Source organism: Diorhabda carinulata, chromosome X (genome assembly GCF_026250575.1).
Source record: "Diorhabda carinulata isolate Delta chromosome X, icDioCari1.1, whole genome shotgun sequence".
In the NCBI taxonomy this organism is placed as follows: domain Eukaryota; kingdom Metazoa; phylum Arthropoda; class Insecta; order Coleoptera; family Chrysomelidae; genus Diorhabda; species Diorhabda carinulata.
In genome coordinates, this window is record NC_079472.1 from 6,164,474 (window position 1) to 6,186,425 (window position 21,952).

At 32.8% G+C, this 21,952-nt stretch overlaps 1 protein-coding gene across 3 annotated transcripts in view; it reads right to left on the reverse strand.

The window, feature by feature from the left end:
* Positions 1-15,830, reverse strand: part of LOC130902159 (anoctamin-5) — a 33,951-nt gene extending 18,121 nt beyond the window's left edge. Inside the window, exons 1-5 of one of the 3 annotated variants that reach the window (XM_057814039.1) lie at positions 15,654-15,830; positions 13,164-13,481; positions 5,100-5,424; positions 1,963-2,031; positions 40-102 (exon numbers count right to left, since the gene is read on the reverse strand). In XM_057814039.1, coding sequence (XP_057670022.1) covers positions 40-102; positions 1,963-2,031; positions 5,100-5,424; positions 13,164-13,480 — 774 coding nt within the window. In that variant the 5' untranslated portion in view covers position 13,481; positions 15,654-15,830. The remainder of the gene's footprint in view (positions 1-39; positions 103-1,962; positions 2,032-5,099; positions 5,425-13,163; positions 13,482-15,653) is intronic. The other 2 variants (XM_057814040.1, XM_057814041.1) reach the window with 2 other exon arrangements.
* Positions 15,831-21,952: the final 6,122 nt, after the last annotated feature.

Genomic DNA, 21,952 nt, shown 5'->3' on the forward strand with positions numbered 1-21,952 from the left:
GTCTACCACACATGAAAAAAAAAAAAAAAAATTAAGTACCTTTTGACCGATACTAGCAAAAACGTTGTAACTGTCAGATTCCTTGGGTTCCTTACATAATTCCTGAACAAAAATATAATAATAAATAAAGAAAGAAAAATAAAAAAAAACTTGTTATAGAACCTGTCACAAACAATCATGTGTCACCCAGTATCAATGCGAACAAAACTATTAAATTGTTTATTGTAACATCAAATTTTTGTACCCAGTATATACACGAGTAAAGATAATACGCATTATGAACATTTGAAATAATCTAAATATTTGTAAAATGATGTAATACTAAAAGTAAAACAGAAAAAATACTTATTTTACTTATATTTGCTTAAAAATTCATATAATGTGTTCATAAAGTAATAAATATATAAAAAAATTATAGTAACTTGATAAGAAGTATACCGAGTACGCTGTTAATCTGATATAACTTATTAAAATTTTTTTAAATAGTACACTCTGTATAGATTTTCATTTTATAGCAAATGTTTGCATTCTCTTTTGTCTTCAGATAATATATTTATTTATTCCTTATCTCCTATTTTATTTAGTATATCCATTTTCTTCTCGGGCTATCTCTCCTTCCCTCGATAGTACTGCCTTCCATCATTCTATCTGTTAACATTCTGATGATATTTATGTCTACTCGAATTCGGCTGTTTCGTTTTTATTCTTCTAATTATTGGCTCTTGTTTTGTTATTTTTCTTTTCTCTTTGATTTGGCATTTGCACAGGTTCCCATATGTTTTTAATCAAATTATATATTCGTTCCCATAAGGGTTCACCACCATATTTTAGAACTTCCATTGGAATGGCATTCCTACCAGCACTTTTGCCATACTTATATTTTCGATGCTGTTTCCTCTACAAAGTCTAGTTCATTGACCTCTTCCTCAAACTTGCCTTCCTTGTTTCATAGTTTAGCAGTTCGTTGAAATATTCCCTTCCCCTTTCCAGTTTTCCTTTTTTCCCCCTATGAGTGAGCGGTCTTTGTCTCTGTTATATTTCTGTCCGGTCTTGTTTGGTATCAGACTTCTTTTTGCCTCTTGATAAAAATTTCTGGTTTTTTTATGTAACGTTGTTCAAATTTTTTCTGTTTATCCTCGAGATGCTTTAGTTTCCTCTCTCCGCACATTTTCTTTGCTTCCTTCCTATCCTGTGCGTAATCATGTTTTAATTCATCTTTTGGGACTTGCAACATTCTTTTGCTTGGTTCTTTTCCTTCTAATGCCTGTTTACAGTCTTCATCAAACCATTCTTTGTCTTCTTCCCCACTTTCCCTAGTTGATGCTGTGTCATATCCTTCATTGTTTTCTCAATCTCTGTCCACTCCATATCGATATCCTCCCATGTTTGTTTGTTTTCCAAATTTGTGGTCATTGCATTTTTAAATTTTTTCGCCACACTTTTATCCTTTAATGCGCTTACGTCGTCATATTTTACTAGATCCTGAGGCTTTCCTTTGATGTTTGGTATTTCTTCTTTGGCTATTTACTTGTATCATTTCAAAATCAATTTTGCTTCGGTGGTCATGCTTCGTAATGTCGTAACAAGTTGGTTATGGTCACTAGCTTGGTCTACACAATTGTACCTTTGTAGGGGAAGGATGTGTCCTTATCCTTTTTCACTTCTGTACTCCTACTCTAGCCAGCTCGCCTTTTTTGAATACTTCCCTGTAGAAGATTTCATCATTTGAAAGCAAGCTAACCTCATTTTGGTCCCAGTCACAGTCCCACACATTCTGGGAATAACGAAACTAATTTCTTCCATTTACTTTTTTCACATTGTGTAAATATTTTTGAAAAAAAAGTTTTAATGAAACACTAATAAGTTATTTGTTGATGCACTTTAATGCATAGAAAGAGAATAAAAATTTATTTTAGTACATTTTGTGAATGTTCTTGAACAAAGCATTACATATGAGCTTACCTCTTTCATAGGCATTCTTAATTTCAATATCTCACTATATCGTCTCAAAACTTCGTTTTCAACATGAATCTAAAACAAAATATTTCTAACCTAAGAGTTAAATCACATGATTTTGAATTATTTTGTTATTAAAGATACTAAAATATTTCATCATATGCAAAAATGACCCATCCTAGAGGGTTGAGTGGAGAATGCTAAACTAAGTTGGTGGAAGGTAGTCAGACAAAATACAAGAATGCAATAAAATAACTATTAGTGTAGTTGTTTACAGTACAGTAAATAAGGAGAGTAAGACAGGAGAAGAGTTGTGATTAACAGCTATGTGATAGCTGCTCTTTTAATAATACATATTAATTTTACATAATTTTACATAATTAATTAATAATAATAATAAAGTAATACAAAGAAGACGAAATATTAGAGGTTCTTTTCTTTGAATTATTTTAAACCAATTCTTTGGAACAAATTTTTGCAAAAACGTGTAGCTTTGTCTGAGTGTATACATAAAAAATTCATAGATTGAATGATGTAAAAATGTAATTAACGATTGAAAAGAAGAAGAATCATCTCATAAATTGATTTCTTAAAATGTCTACTGTAGTAGAGTGATTTTTTATAATTCCAAGTCGATTTAAAGATACAGCAGTTAGAAGAAGGGGCTGTTCGTAGCGCTAAGTTGGCAGTCGGAGTCCGGGTCTATTGTGTATTTGATTGCTTGGTATCTGGCAACCTTTTATACACATACACGTTTATACAAGTATCTACAGGCTATATATATATATATATATATATATATATATATATATATATATATATATATATATATATATATATATATATATATATATACAACTATAAATGATTTCTTTTCATAATGAGTGGACGGAAAGGAAATAGGAGTGGAAATGTTCATTCTGGCCGTAGTTTCGGCGAAAAAACTGGAGGTTCCCATCGGCATCGCTACGAATTTCGCGTATTGCATTTCGGAGTTTGTTTCTGTATTCGCTGCAATTTCTGAAATGGTAAAAGTGATAAGTCTATTTCGCAATCAAGTTTCCGAGGCTTAGATTTTAAAATTATTTTATTGTGCGAGTGTGAAAAACAGATAGTTATAAACTCGGATCCATTGATCGAGATTGCATTTGAGGTTAATCCCCAGTTTGAATTTGTGATGCGATTATTAAAAGTTATTACGAAGGAATAAATCTTTTCTGCAGGTTCATGGGATATATGTTCAGGTATTGGAAAATCAACTTACACTGCACTACTAAAAAATATTCATATTGCTACATTTTCACTGTGTGAAACTTTATTATCATTCGCTGTCACACAAGGAAAAACTATGATTGCAGAAGCAAAAAAAAACCAGGTGGAGGTACTTGAAAGAAAATTTTGGAGCTTCTACATTAATTGGAAAGTACATCGGGAAAGTTTTAGATGTGATGGTTATGAGTAGTTTATGTGGTGCATGTAATAAGTGGAAAAGTAAAAAAACGGATGTAGATAAAAGTATCATAAGCCATTCCGGAAGTTCCGGTAAAATGGAAATAAGTACAATCACGCTAATGTTTTTGAGGCGTATGGAAAAATAAGGCGTAAAGTTTCTTACATACATCAACGATGGTAACAGTAAAACTTACATGGAGATCCTAGATGCTAAACTATAGGGAGATCTGTAGTAACAAAAAAGAATGTATGGGCCACATAGAAAAAAGAATGGGAATACAACTTCGGGCTGTTAACAAGGTTAAAACAAATAAAGGAATCGGTGGAAAAGAACCAGGTAAACTTACTGATAAAGTTATTCAAGAAACAACGAAATTCTACGGATTAGCTGTTCGAAGTCATTCAAATTCTCTTGAAGATATGAAAAAGGAAGTTTGGGCAACGTATTATCACAAATGTTCTTCAGATGAAAATCCTCAACATCAATTTTGTCTTCGATGGCGAAGACAGTTGGTAGAAATGGCGTAAGGCAGAAGCTAGACCAGTTTCATCACGATAAAACACCTCTAATAGTAGAAGTATAAATAGCTACCAAACTTGTTTTCAAATCTTTATCAATAGACGAATTATTAATTAGTTTTTTGGAGCTTAGACACAAAACAATAACGAATCTTTGAATTAACTGATTTGGACTTTTGCTTCTAAGCATTTCCATTCTGGTCCCAAGATAGTTGGAATTCTTAGCTACTCATCAGTTATTATCTTAAATGAATGTTTTGAAGGTGTTTTAAAAGTAATGTCGGTTATGGGATGCCTCTTTGGCCTCGAAGCCCACGTTCTGAGCGGTGCGTAAGTTTTGTCGTTAAACAATCCAGGATTTACTCAAGAAAGAGTTTCAAGAGGAAGAGAAAAGAAGTCTATGGACCAGACATCACCGATTGAGGGTAAGTTGAGATTTTAATAGTTTTAAGAAGGCTTGAAACTTTAAACGCGTTTTTCATAAAACTGTGTTTTTCAAACTTTCCTCCATCGTATCTCAAAAACAGCTTGACCATATGAAAATATACTAATTTAGGAGAGGAAGTTGCTCCAAAAAAAAAAAAAACAAGGCTACGTGAAAGTGAGCAACGGATTCATGAAGAAGAGCAATTACTGAAAGAGTCAGGTGATTGGGACACGTGTACATAATGTATGTACATAGAATTACCAAGAGAGCACAAATAGAGGAAGAGGATTCAGAATATGAGGCATACCATAAAAGAAATGGATAGGAGAGGTAACTTCACATGTAAGAAGAGTGGGAATAACTGAGTGGATGAAAAGAACAGAAACGGGTGGAAAGATATATTAAAGAGAGTGGAGGGAAAACAAAACAAAACTTATAGGCTTTGAAATATATATTTTACATTGAAAATTCTATAGATAGTTCTAGAATATTTGAAGGATGAGTATTCATATAGGTAAAAGTTAAAAGGACGAAAAAAAAATAACCTATCCTTCAATTTTTAGTACTATGTATCAATTTAATTATAGCGATATATAACATCATACAGTAAAAAATGCTGTTTACCATTTTTTCTGATAAATTAAATGCTAAATGTGTTAGAAGGTGATACCGTAGACCAAACCGTTTATCTTGTAGGGCTTTAAACAGTCAAACGTACTTATTTGGGAAATCAATAATTACGAACCTTCACAAAATTCAGTCCGTTGGGTTCTTGCTTTCCAAATTCCAATTGTAAACCTTCTCTTTTTAAATTTGTTTCAAACGTTTTTCTTTTATCGTACGCTTTCTCCTCTATGGCGTTTTGATTGAAAGCGTCCCATACTAAAACGTAATCTACAGATCTGATTCCGTCTTCGAAGAAAATCTTTGGTGTGGCGCATTTTGCGGCATCGCAATATTGACTAGAATTTCTACAGGAACAATTACAGGATTTCGTTTTATTTGATATATGATTTATTGGATTTTCTTCAATTAAGTCTTCGATTGTGGCAGATGGCTTCGTGAAATCCCTATAAAATGTAAGAATATACTAAAAATGTATATGAATAGGTTAATAGTATTTAATGAATAATAAATCTCTACTCACAAATGTATCAAATTGAAAACAAAACAAGATATGGGGATGGGATTCCAAACCTCTACTTATGTTAATAGTACAAGGGTGGGTAAAATATAAACCGGAATTTTGGTATAAAAAATTTTATTATTAATTTACAGAGCTAAAATTTTTCTAGATAGTTTCCGTGACACTCTACACATTTTTGCCACCTTTCCGAAATCTTCCTAATGCCTTTTTTCGTAAAAATCTCTCGGCTAGTCGCGTATTAAGGATTCTACCTCCGCATTACTTTCAAATCGCAGTCCGCCAAGTGCCTCTTTGAATGGACCAAATAAATAATACTAGCATGGCGAAAAATCAGGACTTTAAGGAGGGTGATCCAGTGATTCCTACTTCGTTCAAAGTTCCCTCCACTCCATAGACGCGCGGTTTACTCTCCGGAATATAACTCAGAAAATTTTGGTAGACATCTGGCTGAAATTTTGCGGTAATCGAACCGTTCATGAATTATTTACTCAACACTAATCTACGCTGATGCCTAATTCTTCAGCTATATCACGTACAATACAAAGTCGGCCTCCCAAAATGAGTTTTTCTACAGCGCTGACGTTCTCTTCGGGAAGCTGCACTTGGAAATTTTACGTCCCTTTTCGGCTTCTTCGGAAATCGAAATCCCATTCATACACTTGAGTCTTGGAAAGACACTCATCTTCGAAATTCTCGCGTATTTCAGATTATATTTGACCAAAAACGAATAATGATGCGTTGAATAACAAACACTGGTACATCCTTCTCTCTCATGGCTATAAGTACATTAAAAAGCGAAGATACGCCCTCCAGGCCGTTCCATACGCTTAGTAACAAACCAGCCTAACATTCAGTGCAGCCACTTTTTCAGGACTAAATTTTTCCCGCGTTTAGTCAAAAAATTTATATTTGAACCACCTTTGTATTTTATTTAACTGGTTATTTAGGTTATACTTCATAAGAAAGTTTGAAATACTCGTGGTGGTTCGTGCCGTAATACTATACTTTATCTACAATTATAACAATAATTACTAAGATAATACAATACTACGAGTATGAAGATTTTGTTTATTAAAAGAATGAACTGCGAATGTTGAGCAAACATAAAGCTGAACATTTGTAAAAGTAATTTTTATACTTTTATAGATAATCTGTAATTGTACAATTCAAGTCCCCGATGATGAATACATAAATATTCGAAAGCTTGGAAATATATTACAATTAGTACACTTTGTTGTTTAATTTTGCTACAATCCCACTACCCCTCAAGGTATTCCTGATATGATTGCTTGAAAACGAGATAAAGACTAATGACATGGTGATTTGGTGAAAAAATTTACAGAAATGTCAATCCATAGATAAAGATCAATCGGAACCAGTGGCGCTACGAGTGTTGAGTTGAGTTTTGAAATTTATAAGTATTTTCAATTGGAAATGACTTTATTGTTTTTCAAAATATTTTCCAGTAAGATGCGTTTTGAAACCAATTGGCGAAGAATATTTTTTCTCAATCGGCAGATTCTTCTTACTTTTGTTTAGCTCGATTGCTCCAAAGACTTTTAAAACAAGGGAACTTAGTGTAACCATTTTATTGACCGAAAAGAATGTTGACCATTTTTAAATTGACACAAATCTGCCACTTACGGTCATTGTATATTATTTTGTCAAGACTGTAGTATTGTATACAAATAATGTTATTCAAATAACTCTGCTTAGTTTAATATGGAACGTACAGCTGGTTTGTATATACGCAACTTGCTTGAGGTGGACATGAATATGTTGAGCCATATGACGTCGCGCCAACTCCCGGATATTCCAGCGGCCTTGTTGACTTATATACGTCTTCATCGTAGATATTTCTATTGCTTGACGTTATGGTTTCTAAAAGTTTATAACTTGTCTTTATTTATTGTCATAGACTTTGTCTTGGGGATAGTTATCTTCTTATTGACCTGTTTTGCAATTTGGTTGAATCTGAAGAGCATTTATTGTAGATTGTCTTCGACTTCTGCTATAAGGAAAGCATCTGCGTAGCATATAATTCGAAAGTCGCTGTTTCCTATCGTGTATCCTCTTTCTGAAGTTTTGATTCTGTTTCTTATACGATATAAGACAATTTTTAAAAGCATTGGACTTAGACTGTCACCCTGCCTAATTCCTGTTGTTATTGAAATGTCATCTGTGAGTGTGATTTCGTGTTGTATTCTTGTACGGTTTAGTGAGTTAAGTTCCTTGACATTTGTGTCAATTTTTTTGTTGACTCGTTCTTTCTCTAAAATGCGTATGACGTCTTTCAGTTTCACCCTGTCGAAAACCTGGCTTAGGTCGACAAACCATCGGAAGGCCGACTTATTTTACTTCATAGTCTTGTTGCTCTTCATTTATTTCTTTATTTTGTGAGAGGTACTATGTTAAAATTCTTGTTAGAAGTTTCATTATGGTGCTAAGTAGATATATGCCTCGGTAATTGCTTGCTCAATGCTGTCGGCTCTTTTATTAGGGAAAAGTATTGTTAGATTTTACAAAAGTTGACTTTAAAAAGATAGATATCGGAACAGAGCTGGTATTTCTAGCCTGAAAGTCATCCTATATTGTAAAGAAATCAAAAATGAAAAAAAAAAAACAAATTATAAGTCGGGAATTTAGTTATGTATTGAAACAGATATTCTTTTTCTTCATTTTTGAAAGCCCATGAGTCATATAGGCATTTAGCTATCGATTAAAAAGAAAAGAAGAACCGTGAACGTCATTTTAAAAAAGCTGATGCCTTTCTTTATGAAAATACGGCACTTATTTTATTAATTTAACATTTTTTTTAATGATTATAATTCATATAAATTCTAGTAAATTCACTTTCAGTTTATAGTAATATTGTAAAACGAAGCAAAAATTATTTTTTTTAGTTTTATAAAAATTTGTGTAATGAATATTGTTACGAATAAGCTCGCAAAATGGGTTCTTAGGCCGGCCCTGTCCAGCTACAATGAAATTTTAGAATTCGGCGAATTCGCGCGGCGCCTTTAACATGTTCTTTATGAATGGCGGAAGCGCCTTTGACGCACTTTTTATTATAGAAGACGGTTTATTACAATATTTTTTTTTAAATAATTTCTAGGAAAGTCTATTTATTTATTTCTTGTATTTCTTTTTGTTATAGAGCTTTGTAGAATTATATTTGTGGTAATAAGTTTATGTGGCGCAGTTAGTTAGTTTTTGAATAAATAGTCGTGGTGAAAAGAGCGAATTTAGTAAAAGTAATCGCAGAAATAATTTAAGTGACATTTTTAAGTAAATTATTATAGGTTAAGTGTATTGTATAGTGTTTAAATAAATTAAGAATGTAGAGACAGTGTTTATTAATTCACCCCACGAATAAAAAGTGTAAATTAATAAGAAAAACGTTACAATATAAAACATACTCACATTTTTTATATGTAACTGAGAATTCATAAGATAAAGTCAAGAATGGAAAAACACTACTAATGGGAAAACGCAAATTATACGTGTCTAAACAGAGTCAAATGATATAATATCGCATGATAAACGGTTGTACAGATACTAAAAAATGCGAGAAAATATATTAAATTTTCAAAATCAATATAGTTTAATTAATTAACGCGAACATATTTTTTCGAATGTACTCCCATCGTATGTAATTATATTATAAGTGAAACACTTATAAGGGAAACAAATACATGGTGCAGTGCATAAGTTCTTGACCTCATATAGTAAATAGAGTGCGTTCGCAAAAATATTTATGCACGCATCAGTGACAAGTCTCAAGAAGCTTTACACAATAGTTGCTTTCCAATTTATTAAGCAGGGTCCACACTATGCCGCGGTAGGCCGGGCGGGTACGTTCGGGCCGGCACGACGTCCACACCGAAAACGAAGCCGACCGGGTTATTTCTACCTACATTATTGTTTCAACACCAAGACTGGTGACTTCGTTGAAGAGTTCTTATTAGAAGTTTCCTTAAAGTGTTAGTGTTTTCAAAATGATTACCGACTATAACGTCGCTATGTCAGCCATGGCTGTGGTGATACTCGATTTAAATCAGCCCCTAAAAAGACGTCAAGAAAGATTTTGGAGTCACCCGAGCCTTAGGAGAGGACGGCAGCTGTACAGGGCTAACGAATTAATGAAAGATTTAATTTTGGATGAAGAAGACCTCGTTATTCCACTCCATCACTTAAAATGAACAATAAAAAACCCTACTTAAACAAACTGAGTCGAAAGTAAAATAATTCGTCTAGTTCCGTCGGAGCTTTAATTGTAACTGAAGCCGCTCGGCACGTCCCCACTCTATATTTTTGTTCGGCTCGGTTTCCTTTGATCTGTACCTACTTTATGCGGGTAGGGATCGGCACGGCCCGGGCCGGCATTTTCTAACCCGCAAAGCTGCCCGTGGCGTCTACATTAACGCGGCTTAGGCCGCCCTGGTCAGCCCACCTGGCCTACCACGGCATGGTGTGGACCCTGCTTTAAGCACTTCATATACGAAACCTATGGGCTCGACTTTCATGAGTTTAGCATACAAGAATCAATTGACTTACTAAGGCAGTTACGTTATTAAATTGACGAAGAAAGGTGCGGAAAAATCATCCGAGGTGTGCGATAGCTTCATTACAATGCTCCAGTCCACATAGTTTCTCTTACCAATGCTACTATACACGAATGGTTTCCTAGGCCGGCCCTGCCCTGTTACTATGGTATTTTATAATTTCGGAGAATTCGCGCGGCGCTTTCCGGTCGGCCTCTTTTACATTTTTTATAAATAGCGGAACTCGTTTGATGTTTAATTGTATATAATTTTTTTAGTAACAGGAGGTTTATTTACATTATTTCTACTAAATAATGTCTAGGACTTATTTATTTCTTTTTTTTTTGTTATAGAACTTTATAGACTTTTATTTAGGTATATAAATGATTGGTGTAAACGCAGTTAGTTAGTTTTTGAATGGGGGTGAAAAGAGCGAATTAGTAAAGTAATAGCAGAAATTATCTAAGTGAAATCTATAAGTAAATTATTATAAGTTAAGTGTATTGTATAGTGTGTAAATAAATTAAGAACGTAAGAGACAGTTTTTATTAATTCACCCCACGAATAGAAAGAGTGTAAATAAATACGAAGAACGTTATAATAGCTTTAGCCAGATGTTCAAAAAAGTTTATAGAAGTGAGAACATTTTGAAAAATAATCATTTTTTTCCAATGATTGAGATTTCTTTCTATGCTAGGCTGAGAACTCATGCACTGCACTACATATATACAATATTGATAGCATACACTCCCAACGAGGAGTTAGCCAGTAGAAACGATAGATCCATTATTGACCCCTGCCTGGTTAAAAAAAGCACACTAAAGGAGATAAAAGATATAAGGGTAAAAAGAGGGTACACTACAGAGAGTAATCATGATACGAAATGTGTGGAATGTTTTGAACTAACACCTGATCAAGAAAGTATATAGATGTGACTAGTAGAAACGAAAGATCCATTATTGACCTCTGCCTGGTTGAAAAAAGCACACTAAAAGAGATGAAATATATAAGGGAAAAATGGAGGTACACGATAGGGAATAATCATGCTACAAAATGTGTATTGAACTACCCCTTGATGAAGAAGGTATTTAGAAGTGAGCAGTAGAAACGAAAGATCCATTATTGATCTCTGCCTGGTTAAAAGAAGCACACTAAAGGAGATAAAAGATATAAGGGTAAAAAGGGGGTACACTACAGAGAGTAATCATGATACGAAATGTGTGGAATGTTTTGAACTACCACCTGATCAAGAAGGTATTAAGAAGTGAGCAGTAGAAACGAAAGATCCATTATATATAAAATGGGAGTAATCAGAGAGTAATCATGCTACAAAATGTGTATTGAACTACTCCTTGATCAAGAAGGTATATAGAACATTTGCATAATGAGCATTAAACTTTGATATTTTGTTGTGATTTTCTTATAACATACGAATACTTATGAATAAATAGATTTTTTAAATGAATGATTCTTTTGAGTTAACCCCGTACATTCGCGACATCCTTATGTACAAAAATATGGTAAATATATTTATTTGTATGAATGTGCTATTGGGGTAATTACTAATACAACTACAGTTTTAGTAATATTCTTAATACAAATCAAGTATCATCAGTACACAATTTATTAATCACAAATGTTTCTTACCTCACTATTGACTGTGATAATGATTCACTTTCCTAGAATTTCATTGTGGGAAAACCATGACATAATGTTGAAATAGAATTAATTAAAAATATAAATAAGAAAAAATATACAAAGTCATAGTAGAACCTATTTTAACGTATGGATGTGAGTGCTGGCAACTAAAAGATAGACAGGAGAAAAATATAAAGGTTGTGGAAATGGACTACTCATGAAGATCGTGCAGGATATCCAGAACAGAGCATATACGGAATGAAGATATACGACGAAGAACAGAAAGTATAGACTCCATCAGAGAGAATACAGGCTAAGCAACTGCTCTGGTACGGACATGTGATGAGGATGGGGCAGAGAGGTGGCCGAAGAAAACATTGATGTATCAACTGCAGATTAGAAGGAGGCGAGAAAGACCCTCAAGGACCTGGAAGGAAGAAATTGAACAAAATATGAGAGTCAGAGAGAAAAATATATTTTTGCCTTGATAGAAAAAAAAATTCACTTTTTACAATTGACGAAATTGACATGGTAATGTAAGGAGTTCTTTCAAAATTGAATCTTTAGAAAATTGTAGAAATTAACTTTTTTACTAAATTGTTCGTAATTTATTCTGCTCTATCTTTCACAAATTTTTTAATTTCTCTTTTTAACATAACACTCATAATATGATAAAACCAGTACATGTTCGTTAATAAATGACACAATTTAGAAGAAACAAACTTACACTTGAAAACATTACTAAGCTACAAAACATGCTTGAGAATATCTGAACATAGTTTCTGCAGTTGAAAAATGCTTTCTTTCATGTAGCTGTCAGTTACCTTCTAAAACCTTAGAGAGATTATTAAACTAAGTTGAAATTTTTGTAACCGTTGGTGATAAACTTAAACCTAAAAACTTGACGCAGGAGAAGGTTTAGGTAGTGGTAGTGTAAACAGTGTAAACTCTTGTTGACCATATCTTATGATTTAACAGTGTTGTCAGATCAGAGAGTATGCAGATTAAGTCTGAACCCTATTTTTTCTAAATTGAAGCAGATTACAGAATGACCTGATGGTCAAAAAACTTTCGGATTTGAGGCAGAACCCCAACAGCAGATCAATAAATGAACTTGATCAATACCAAACATTTGTTATGAATATACTTTTGTGTAAGGATTTTTTGAAAGAAAATATACAATTCAATAAAGGTGAATTGTCCTCTAACTTCAATGCTCATTTCTTACAGTTTACAAGTTTTGTTTAATCTTGAAAATAGTTTTTTATCAATGTAATTGTTTATGCTAATTGATCCATTCACAGAATTGTAGTCAACAAACCAATCTCACAATTAATGCATAATACAATTGAACAAATTGGACAATAACCGAAAATAAAATTGAAATATTAACATTGTTTCAAATTGTAACAAAAATCTAATCACAAATATAATCGATGTTTAATTTTATTAAAAGTATGAGGATTTAAAAGATATTTACCTTTCAGTATCCATTTGGTATTCTAAATTATCTCCACTATGGTATCTACTGGCTACAGACATTGCATCAAAATCACTTTCCGATTCATCATCAGTCTCATTATTTTCATATGTAATAGGTCTTGAATTAGTTAAATTAAAATTTTCGTTAGTAAAATTTTTAGGTAATTGTTTGGTCTCATTTTTAAAGCTTATAGTAGAGTTTGTATTTTTTTCATTTTTCTTTAAACTAATTTTAGAAGCTGAGGGTTTTTGGATAAGTGGTGTTTTGCCCTTAGAACATAACTGTGGACTATGGATATCACAATTGGAGGACATACTGAAACAAAAATATCAGTTATTGGATAAAAATATTAAGATATATAAGTAAAATACAGTTATACCTCGGTTTACGTGACATCACTTTGCACGATTTCGTTATAACGCGTTTTAAAATTCGGGCTAACTGAACTCGCTTTACGCGTACGCATTGGTCGCATTCAGCGGCCGAAACTATTGTGCAACTGTAAGCGCAGTAAGCGAAGATACAGATACAGAAGAAACCGGTCTTTATTGAAAAAAGATGCCATCCCGAACTTTTATATCCAAAGAAGAAAGGCAGGCAAGAGGTTCTAGAGCAGCTAAAGATTAAGTGATTTTTTCTTTGGGCGGAAATGCCACTGGAGACTTCAAATTGAAACCTTTGCAGCTATGCACTGGACTGATAAAGATAACTTACCAGTTATTTGGCGATAGAATCAAAAAGCCTGAGTAACAAGAGAGGTTTTTTCTGACTGGTATAAAAATAGCTATTTTTCAGATGTCGAAGCATACTGAAATCGTATTAGACTGCCTCCAAAAGTTTTATTACTTCTTGATAATGCAACTGGTCATCCACCAATATTGGAGTCTGCGCGTGGTTTGGAAGTAGACGATTTGTTTTTGCTACCAAATACTACCTCAATTTTACAGCTATTGCAAACTGCAAGACTTATTATCACCACCACACAATTGGTCAGCTGATTCGAGAAAAAGATGGATGACACCAATCTACACGTGATTGGTGGAAGCCCTATAACATTATGAATGCAATACAAAACTTTGCTGCAATTTGGATGTGGTAGAGGCACCAAGTAGACGTTTGTGAGTTCAAGATACTATAAAACAGGTAGTTGAAAATACCACTGTTATGATGGAGGGGTCTGAGCTTCGAAGTATTGCAGTCGAGGAGCTCCAAGAATTCATAGCAGCTGATAGCGTGCCATTGAGCAATGGTCTAAACCTCTAAAAAACGTTAGATCAGCGTTTCTCAAAAAATTAAAATATGTATTTCGTTTTTTTAATCTTTATATTTAGAACATTTGATCTACCAAATAAATTGGTACATATCTAACTCTGAAATGGACATATCATCTGTATCTCCTTTATAAAGTGATACAATTTGTATTGTAGAACCTTTTCAAAAGAACAAGCTTATATTTTCTAGACCATGATCATTATTAGTGCAATCATATTATTTCATTTGTGTACTCAGCTAAGAATCTGGGCATGAACTTTGATGCATAGCAATGATGGAAACACCACTTGAAGAAAATAGAATAACTGAATCTCATATGTTGAGAATTATATTGGCTATTAGCTAGAAATTTAAGTACCAATTAGACACAAACTGATAAAGCCTGTGTGCAAGAAATGCGACCTCGACGGGGACCTGGAAGTGGAAATCGTCTTAGATGAGATATGGAATTTTTATAATGAATTATGAAGTACAGCTTAACAATCAATCACAATGCAAGCCAGCTGATAGACCTAACCTAACCAAGACAAAATCTTTGAAAACACCAGTGGTTCAAACCAATTTATTTTTATTAAGATTTTAATAGAAAAGTACGCTTGCTGATCTTGTTTCTATAGTAGTTGTGATTAAGATGAATATAAAAAAATATTAATGTAAAGTTAGTATTAACAATTTCCTTTTAATAAACTTAAGCAACAAAATTAATTCTTTAGCAACTAATTTGCTAACAAAATTCATTTGATTTTATTGACTCACTGATAGCCTAACAGACCTGTAATTTAGAGATATTGCAGGTAATGCATAGATACAAAGAACTCAAGAATTTTCAAGTAATTCAAATGTATCAGAGCATATCGATATATCTGCATAATTTTAAATACAATAGTGTAGCAATTTTAAATTCTCTATTATTAGTTTATTTCATATAGGTAGGAATTTAAGGAAATTGAAATAAATACCTTACGTTCCTTTTAACAATATTAGAAATGTAATCTATAAATACATTATGGCAAGTTTTTTTTGTAACCAAAAATATGACTCATTGTTGTAATATATAATTATCACCTGCATTTACAGTGTTAAACTAAGTTTTTATTACTACAACTATAAAAGTAATAATTCCATTTATAGAATAACAAACAATTTAAAAATAGGATATTCTAGTAATTTCACTTTTGTAAAACAAAACATTTTAAATATTAAAGAGTGACTTACCTTTGTTACATAAACTGTTTTATAAATAACTTCAACTACTTTCAAATAACATGTTTTGCTTTTAAGTGGTATTTTTCAAATCTATGATTTTGCTTAAATTCTACACTAAAAGTTAACCTAGAGATGACACTAAAGATAAGTGCCGACTATTTGACACAGAAACCTACTATCAATTAGAACTAATTTTCGGTGTTTCGAACCTACTAGCTTATTGATTTGAACTATTATTATAACTGACTGTATAAACAGTTAAAGAAATCTTAAATTAAATTGAAAAAGTAAATAATAGTAGAGCTTCTCCCATGAAGGTGGCAGCAGCGTGACAATAAAAGACGAATTTAATTGTTAATTGATGTTAGTTATTGTGAGAGACTATTAAAACTTTCTTTAATTATTAAGGTTTAAAGAATATTACCAGTATACATATTAGATTCAAATATACAGAGTGGCATAGAAACCGGAATAGGCATATATACTATATATACAGAGGGATGTGAAAGATTAAATTTTGTAGCTATTTTATAGCTCGTTCAATTAGATTTCCTTGGTGGATTAAATTACATTTTCTTTACCTCCTATAAAAAACTTTCGTATTCCTTTGCCTCAGTAGCTGTTGTAGTCTAGTCAACATGTACTTTTTAAGTAAAACTTTCGATTCGAAATCGTATCTATATATATATAGGAAGTTTTTAAAACATTTATTCGGCCGGTCACAATTATCCAAAAAAAGGCGTTTGTTTTTTCTTATGTCTAAAAAGCCATTTGAGATTTTCCAAGAGATTAAAAAAAAACAGAAAATATTTCCAGACAAATCTTGACATACGGAGCTGTAGCATCAATATTTGTAATTATTACCGAGGGTTGAAAATATGTCAGAAAACGCCCTCTTTGAATATTTCAACTAAAATATTATTTAAATATTTTAAATATGAACAAAAATTGAGAAAACTCAGTTACTCATAGGTTATATGTGAATAATAATCTACCAGCGAAAATTTATATCGCGATATTTCAACAAGAAATGCATTAGGCAATTAAATATTTTATGAAGATTGAATGTTAACAAAGCAAGTTATTATTAAACTACAAATCTCAGATTTTTTACCTTTAATGGAGGTATTGTACAAAGGCTTCAGAATAGATTCCCGTCAAGAGAATTAAGAAATTGTTAAAAACCTCACATTGTTATTAACAATTTACGTCGGTCATAAATTAGAAAGTTCAATAAATTGATCTCCATTCTTTCAAATTTTCGATGTTTGCAATCTAATTTATTATTCTCATTCTTCTGCTGTTCTTTTCCGCCTTTTCAATAGTCATTTTCAAACCTCATCAACAGCCTCAATTCTGCTCACATCCTCAGTTGTTTTAACTGAATTCGCTGACACCTACGGGCTGGAACCACTAAGATCTACCAATGTTAACTCAAATAATTCTTCATTTTTTATATAATTAATCAAATGAACGATTAACATTAACATTAGCAGGTTTTATTTGGCTCGGACTAATCTAGTGTTAAGACCCAAAACGAATAAGCTCATTAAATTACCATTTTCATATTGGATTCGCAATTTTTACTGCTTGTCCTAGTTTAACAAGGGTTATTAAACTTCTCGATAGACTTTCGAAAAATCAATAGAACTAATCGAAAAAACCGTAATTTATGGTACCCGTATGAAAAATAAAATTATCTTCCGATAAACTGTTTGAAATTCTAAAAATGAAACACAATAACATTTGAATAATAGTAGGTTGTTACCTAATTAACGTTATTTTTTTATTTACCAAGTCCTTCACAGGTATTAATGAATGTATGACATCTTTTTTCAAATGCACCAATGCCAAATATATTTGAAATTTATGCCGAGAACATCAATCCATAAATTTATCGAAGCTATAAAACTAAACGAGTTACATATTAGACGATTTATTGTACTACAGGTCGATCGACACCAACTTCATACTACCGTTGGAACGACAGATCGAATTCGTTTTTATCCACTTATCTTACCAATTGGCGCTACGGTCCTTGAAGAACCTTGGCCTTCTGGACAACTATCCCCCATTCTTCTCGATGTTGCACTTTTCTCCACCCGTTTCGGATGTCAAGTTCTTTTAGGTCCTATTATTCGTCGTCTTGCCATCTTATGCGTGGTCATCCTGGTATTCTGCTCGTTCGTTCGACTTCTGCTACCAGGCTGGGCTCTCTATCTGCGCCATTCTCCTTCGTCTTAGATGCGCCGAAGTACTTTCCTGTCTCACAAGCTGAGTCTCAGTTCGTCTCTAGCAGTTATCGCGCAGATTTCAGAAGCACACATGACAACTGACCTTAGTACTGTACGATAGTTCCTCTCTTTTGTGCGTCTGCTCAATAGGCGAGATTTCAGCATCTTCTGGGTACTGTATCTTCAGAGCAGTCTCGTTGTTTTCAGTTATGAGAGAGTCAAGGTATTTCAAGTCGTCAACAGGCTGTAAGGTATATTTATCTCCCGTAACGCTGCAATTTCTGCGTGGTCTCGGCTGCGCGACATGAGCATGTACTTCGTTTTAGCTTCGTTTACACTGAGTCCTGCTCGATTGACTTTTTCGTTGAATGTCCGGAAGTTCTCTTTCAGCTCCATTTCCCTTCTGTCCCAATCGGTTGAGTAGGGTTGCTTTGCAGTCTCCTAAATATTCTTTACAAGGTCAGTTTGAACAGAATACAAGAAATATTATTCCCTTGCTTCAGACCTCTTCTGAGGATCCGAAATTTAATGAAATACCTGGAATTCGTTTGATATTTGTTTTTATGTAAGTTTTTATAGCAAGCGGTTTATTTACATAATTTCTAAGAAGGTCTATTTATTTATTCGTTTTCTTCCTTTATTTTTATGTTTATGTAGCTCAGTTTAGTTCAGTTTATAATAAAGAGTCGTAGTGAACAGAACGAACTAGCAAAGTAATCGAAGAATTCAAATAAAGTTATTTAAGTGTAGTGTATAGTGTTTAAATAAATTAAGAAGTGCTTATTAATTAACCCAACGAATATAAATCATATAAATAAATAAGAAAAACATTATAGTGTTGACATAGTTACGTTTCTATTGGATGCCACCAGTAGATTGTGAATGATTTTTTTCCACAGGATGTCGACTATAAATATTCGCGACGATACGATAACAGACATTGAATAATGAAAGAAATACATTAGCTTTGAGGTCGACGAAGAATGTTGCTAGCCTAGAGACCTCAAAGTCTAGTCCATGTCTCGGAAGCTTTGTACTACCATCATCTTTAGCGTCGCGTGCTCAACGATTTACAAATTAATCATCTATATAAAAAGTGAAACAATTACAATCCATGAGGGTACTACTCACACTGTACTTTCTAGTATAATATAGTTAAGAGGAAATACGAGAATTATTGTTTTTGAGATAAAATATTTTATTATATCTATTTATAAGAAATAATCGCCAAAATTTGGATACTGTATTCCCTAAATAGGTTTCTATTGAATTTTGAATTTCTATTGAATGGAATTGAACAGCATAAAACGAAGCGTATCCAACATAAAAAAGTTGTGGGTGAAGTATACAGGGTGAGTTGCAAAGAACTTTACATACTTCTACTATATGTAGAGCCTCTCAGGAAGGATATCAAGAGGCTACTAAAAATTGTTAACTACTTTTCTTTATTAATTTATAAGGTGATTTGTGAAATTGACCAATTAATTGGCTGTAACGTTTACATATCTTATCTGACTTTCTAAATTTTTTCTTGATGCAGTACACTACTGTCTGTAAATTAATTAAACCAACCAAAATGTGATCCCATTGGCCAAATGATATGAATTGACGTGAATCGAGATCAATAGACATCATAAGACATCGATCAACATCACCAATCATTAAGGGAATTGTCAAGAAATAATTAAATGAATGAGACTATTGATATTTTTCATAGAAACTTCCTTTTATGAATCAAGATTTAAAATATTTACTGATTGAGTGCGACAACTTTTTGACTTGTTTAAATGCAATAAGTTATGACCAACGCTATTCAAAGATAAAGCTCAATTTACAAAAGACTGGATAAATAGTTCCATATGTCATTATCAGTTATGTGTAGATTGGTGCCATAATTGACAAATTAACTTTTCAATGTCTATTTTACCTATCGGTATATTTAGTAAGCTTAACGAACCAAAAAATAATACCTAAAATCTTTTTCAAGTAGTACCCGTGGTTGAAGAAATAAATCATGTCAAAAATTGTTTATACATGATCTGTAAAATTTGGATGGCTCATGGTAAGCAATTTTGTATGGCTTAAGAAAACATTATTGAGGACGTGTATTTTGTTCTGAAACTAGAGGTCATTACCTAGTGATTAAACATAACCTTACTTTTGAAAATCCGACTAAATACTTTATCTTGTTATTTTAAATAAATATGTCCAATTTGTACCCATGGTTGCTTAATTCGTACGATTTATATGCAATAATGATCTTTGTAACATTAAATAATTTCAGATCTTTCTTTTAGCTTTATATATTCCTCGCATCCTTTAACTTGTCAACTGAAGATATTGATTCATTAACAACTAGTGATTTACTGGTAAATTTGTTGCTTACATAAAATCGGGGATGATCACAAAAAGTGTTTTTCATGTCCACCGACGTCGTCATTTCAATAAAGGTACACCATTACAATTCAAGGATCTTTTATTTGACGACGCTGCAGTGAAATGACTTCCAATAAAATGTTATAAACAAATCACTTTGTTTTTTGACTCTTCCAATTTTCATCGTTAATACCAATCAAGATTAACCAAACTTTTTGAAGCTTTTCTCTAGGAGCAAAATGTAGCATGATATTAATCCGATTAGGTAATTAAAATAAACATATGAAAACTAATTGTTTTATTGACTTCGGAATTTTTCATTATTTTTATAGCAACAAGCAATGATAAAATTAACAACTAGCTCAGTGGAGAGGAGTAGCAATAAGAGCTTTTCGGGGCGGTAAAATAGGTTATATTGAGGTCGTACCAATTTTCAAAACCAACTTTCAGCAGACCTAAAATCTTTTGATATTTAGTGAAGAGACAGAATTGGAAAAATATATTCTGAAATTATAATCAATCTTCTATGACATAACAATTATAGAGTTAAGAAAAGCTTCCTTCGAGTTTGCCGAACGTGAAGAACTGAAACATAACTTTAATATGACTAAGAAAATGACTGGTATGACATGGTTCTATCTGTTTATACTACGCCATCCCCTCAGACAACCAGAGTCAACTCCAATCGTACGATGCAGAGGATTTAAAAGGGACATGGTAATAGATTTTTGAAAAATATATTCACCGTTGATGGATAAGGGTTTTCAACTGTGCGAACAATTATTATCAAATAAAGGAAAATCTCAAGTTGTGGCTAGTGGCGGAATAAAATCTCGTCAGGTCAATATGTGACACCTATATTAATTAAATCTATCAGAAGAAGCTTCTTCTGGTTCTATAGTTGAGATATTCGGTACTGGTTACATAAACGCTGAAACATGTATAACCTGGATAAAGTACTTTAATGCTGTAGTCAAAGAACCAATGACGGAAAATAAAGTGCTTTCAATTCTAGATGCACACAAAGCCCACAACAGCCATAGAACTAGTTCGAGAGGACGGAATTACTCTTTTACAACGATATTTTAGCTATTGAAGATTTATTATGACTAGGCGGTTGAGAACTTGTTGGAAAAACATTATTGAAGAGTGGTTAGCAGCTTCAGGTAGCACGCTTCATAGGAGAAGTTTCAGGAAAGCTGCAAGTGGATTTCGGAAATTTGGCATTTAACCTGTAAACAGAAATGTTCACTCAAATGAAGTTTTTGGGGTACAAGATAGCCTACAAATTAAACCGACAGTAATAGTGGAAAGAAAAGATGAAAATAATGGTTCGGAAAGTAATACAAATATTCCTTTGGTCATTTTAAGCAGCAACAAAAGACAAAACAAACATCATTGAATCCATAGGACGTTTCAGGAAGATATTTTGCAATTTCCAGGGCCAGTTCACACCCAAATTGAAGGTAGCGATATAATAGATCACCTGAAAAGGAAAGGTACGACCTCTAATATGCTGGAAGTGCTACACGTCAAAGTAAAGCTGAAAAGATGTAACAGAAAAGCTACTAAGTTTAAAGATAGATATCATTACGATTGCGTCCGGTAGAGGAATCAGTGATAAAAATTTGGAAATAGTTAAAATAAGATCGAAATGAAGTAGGGAATCTTTGAGATATTAGGGGTAGCTGTATAACA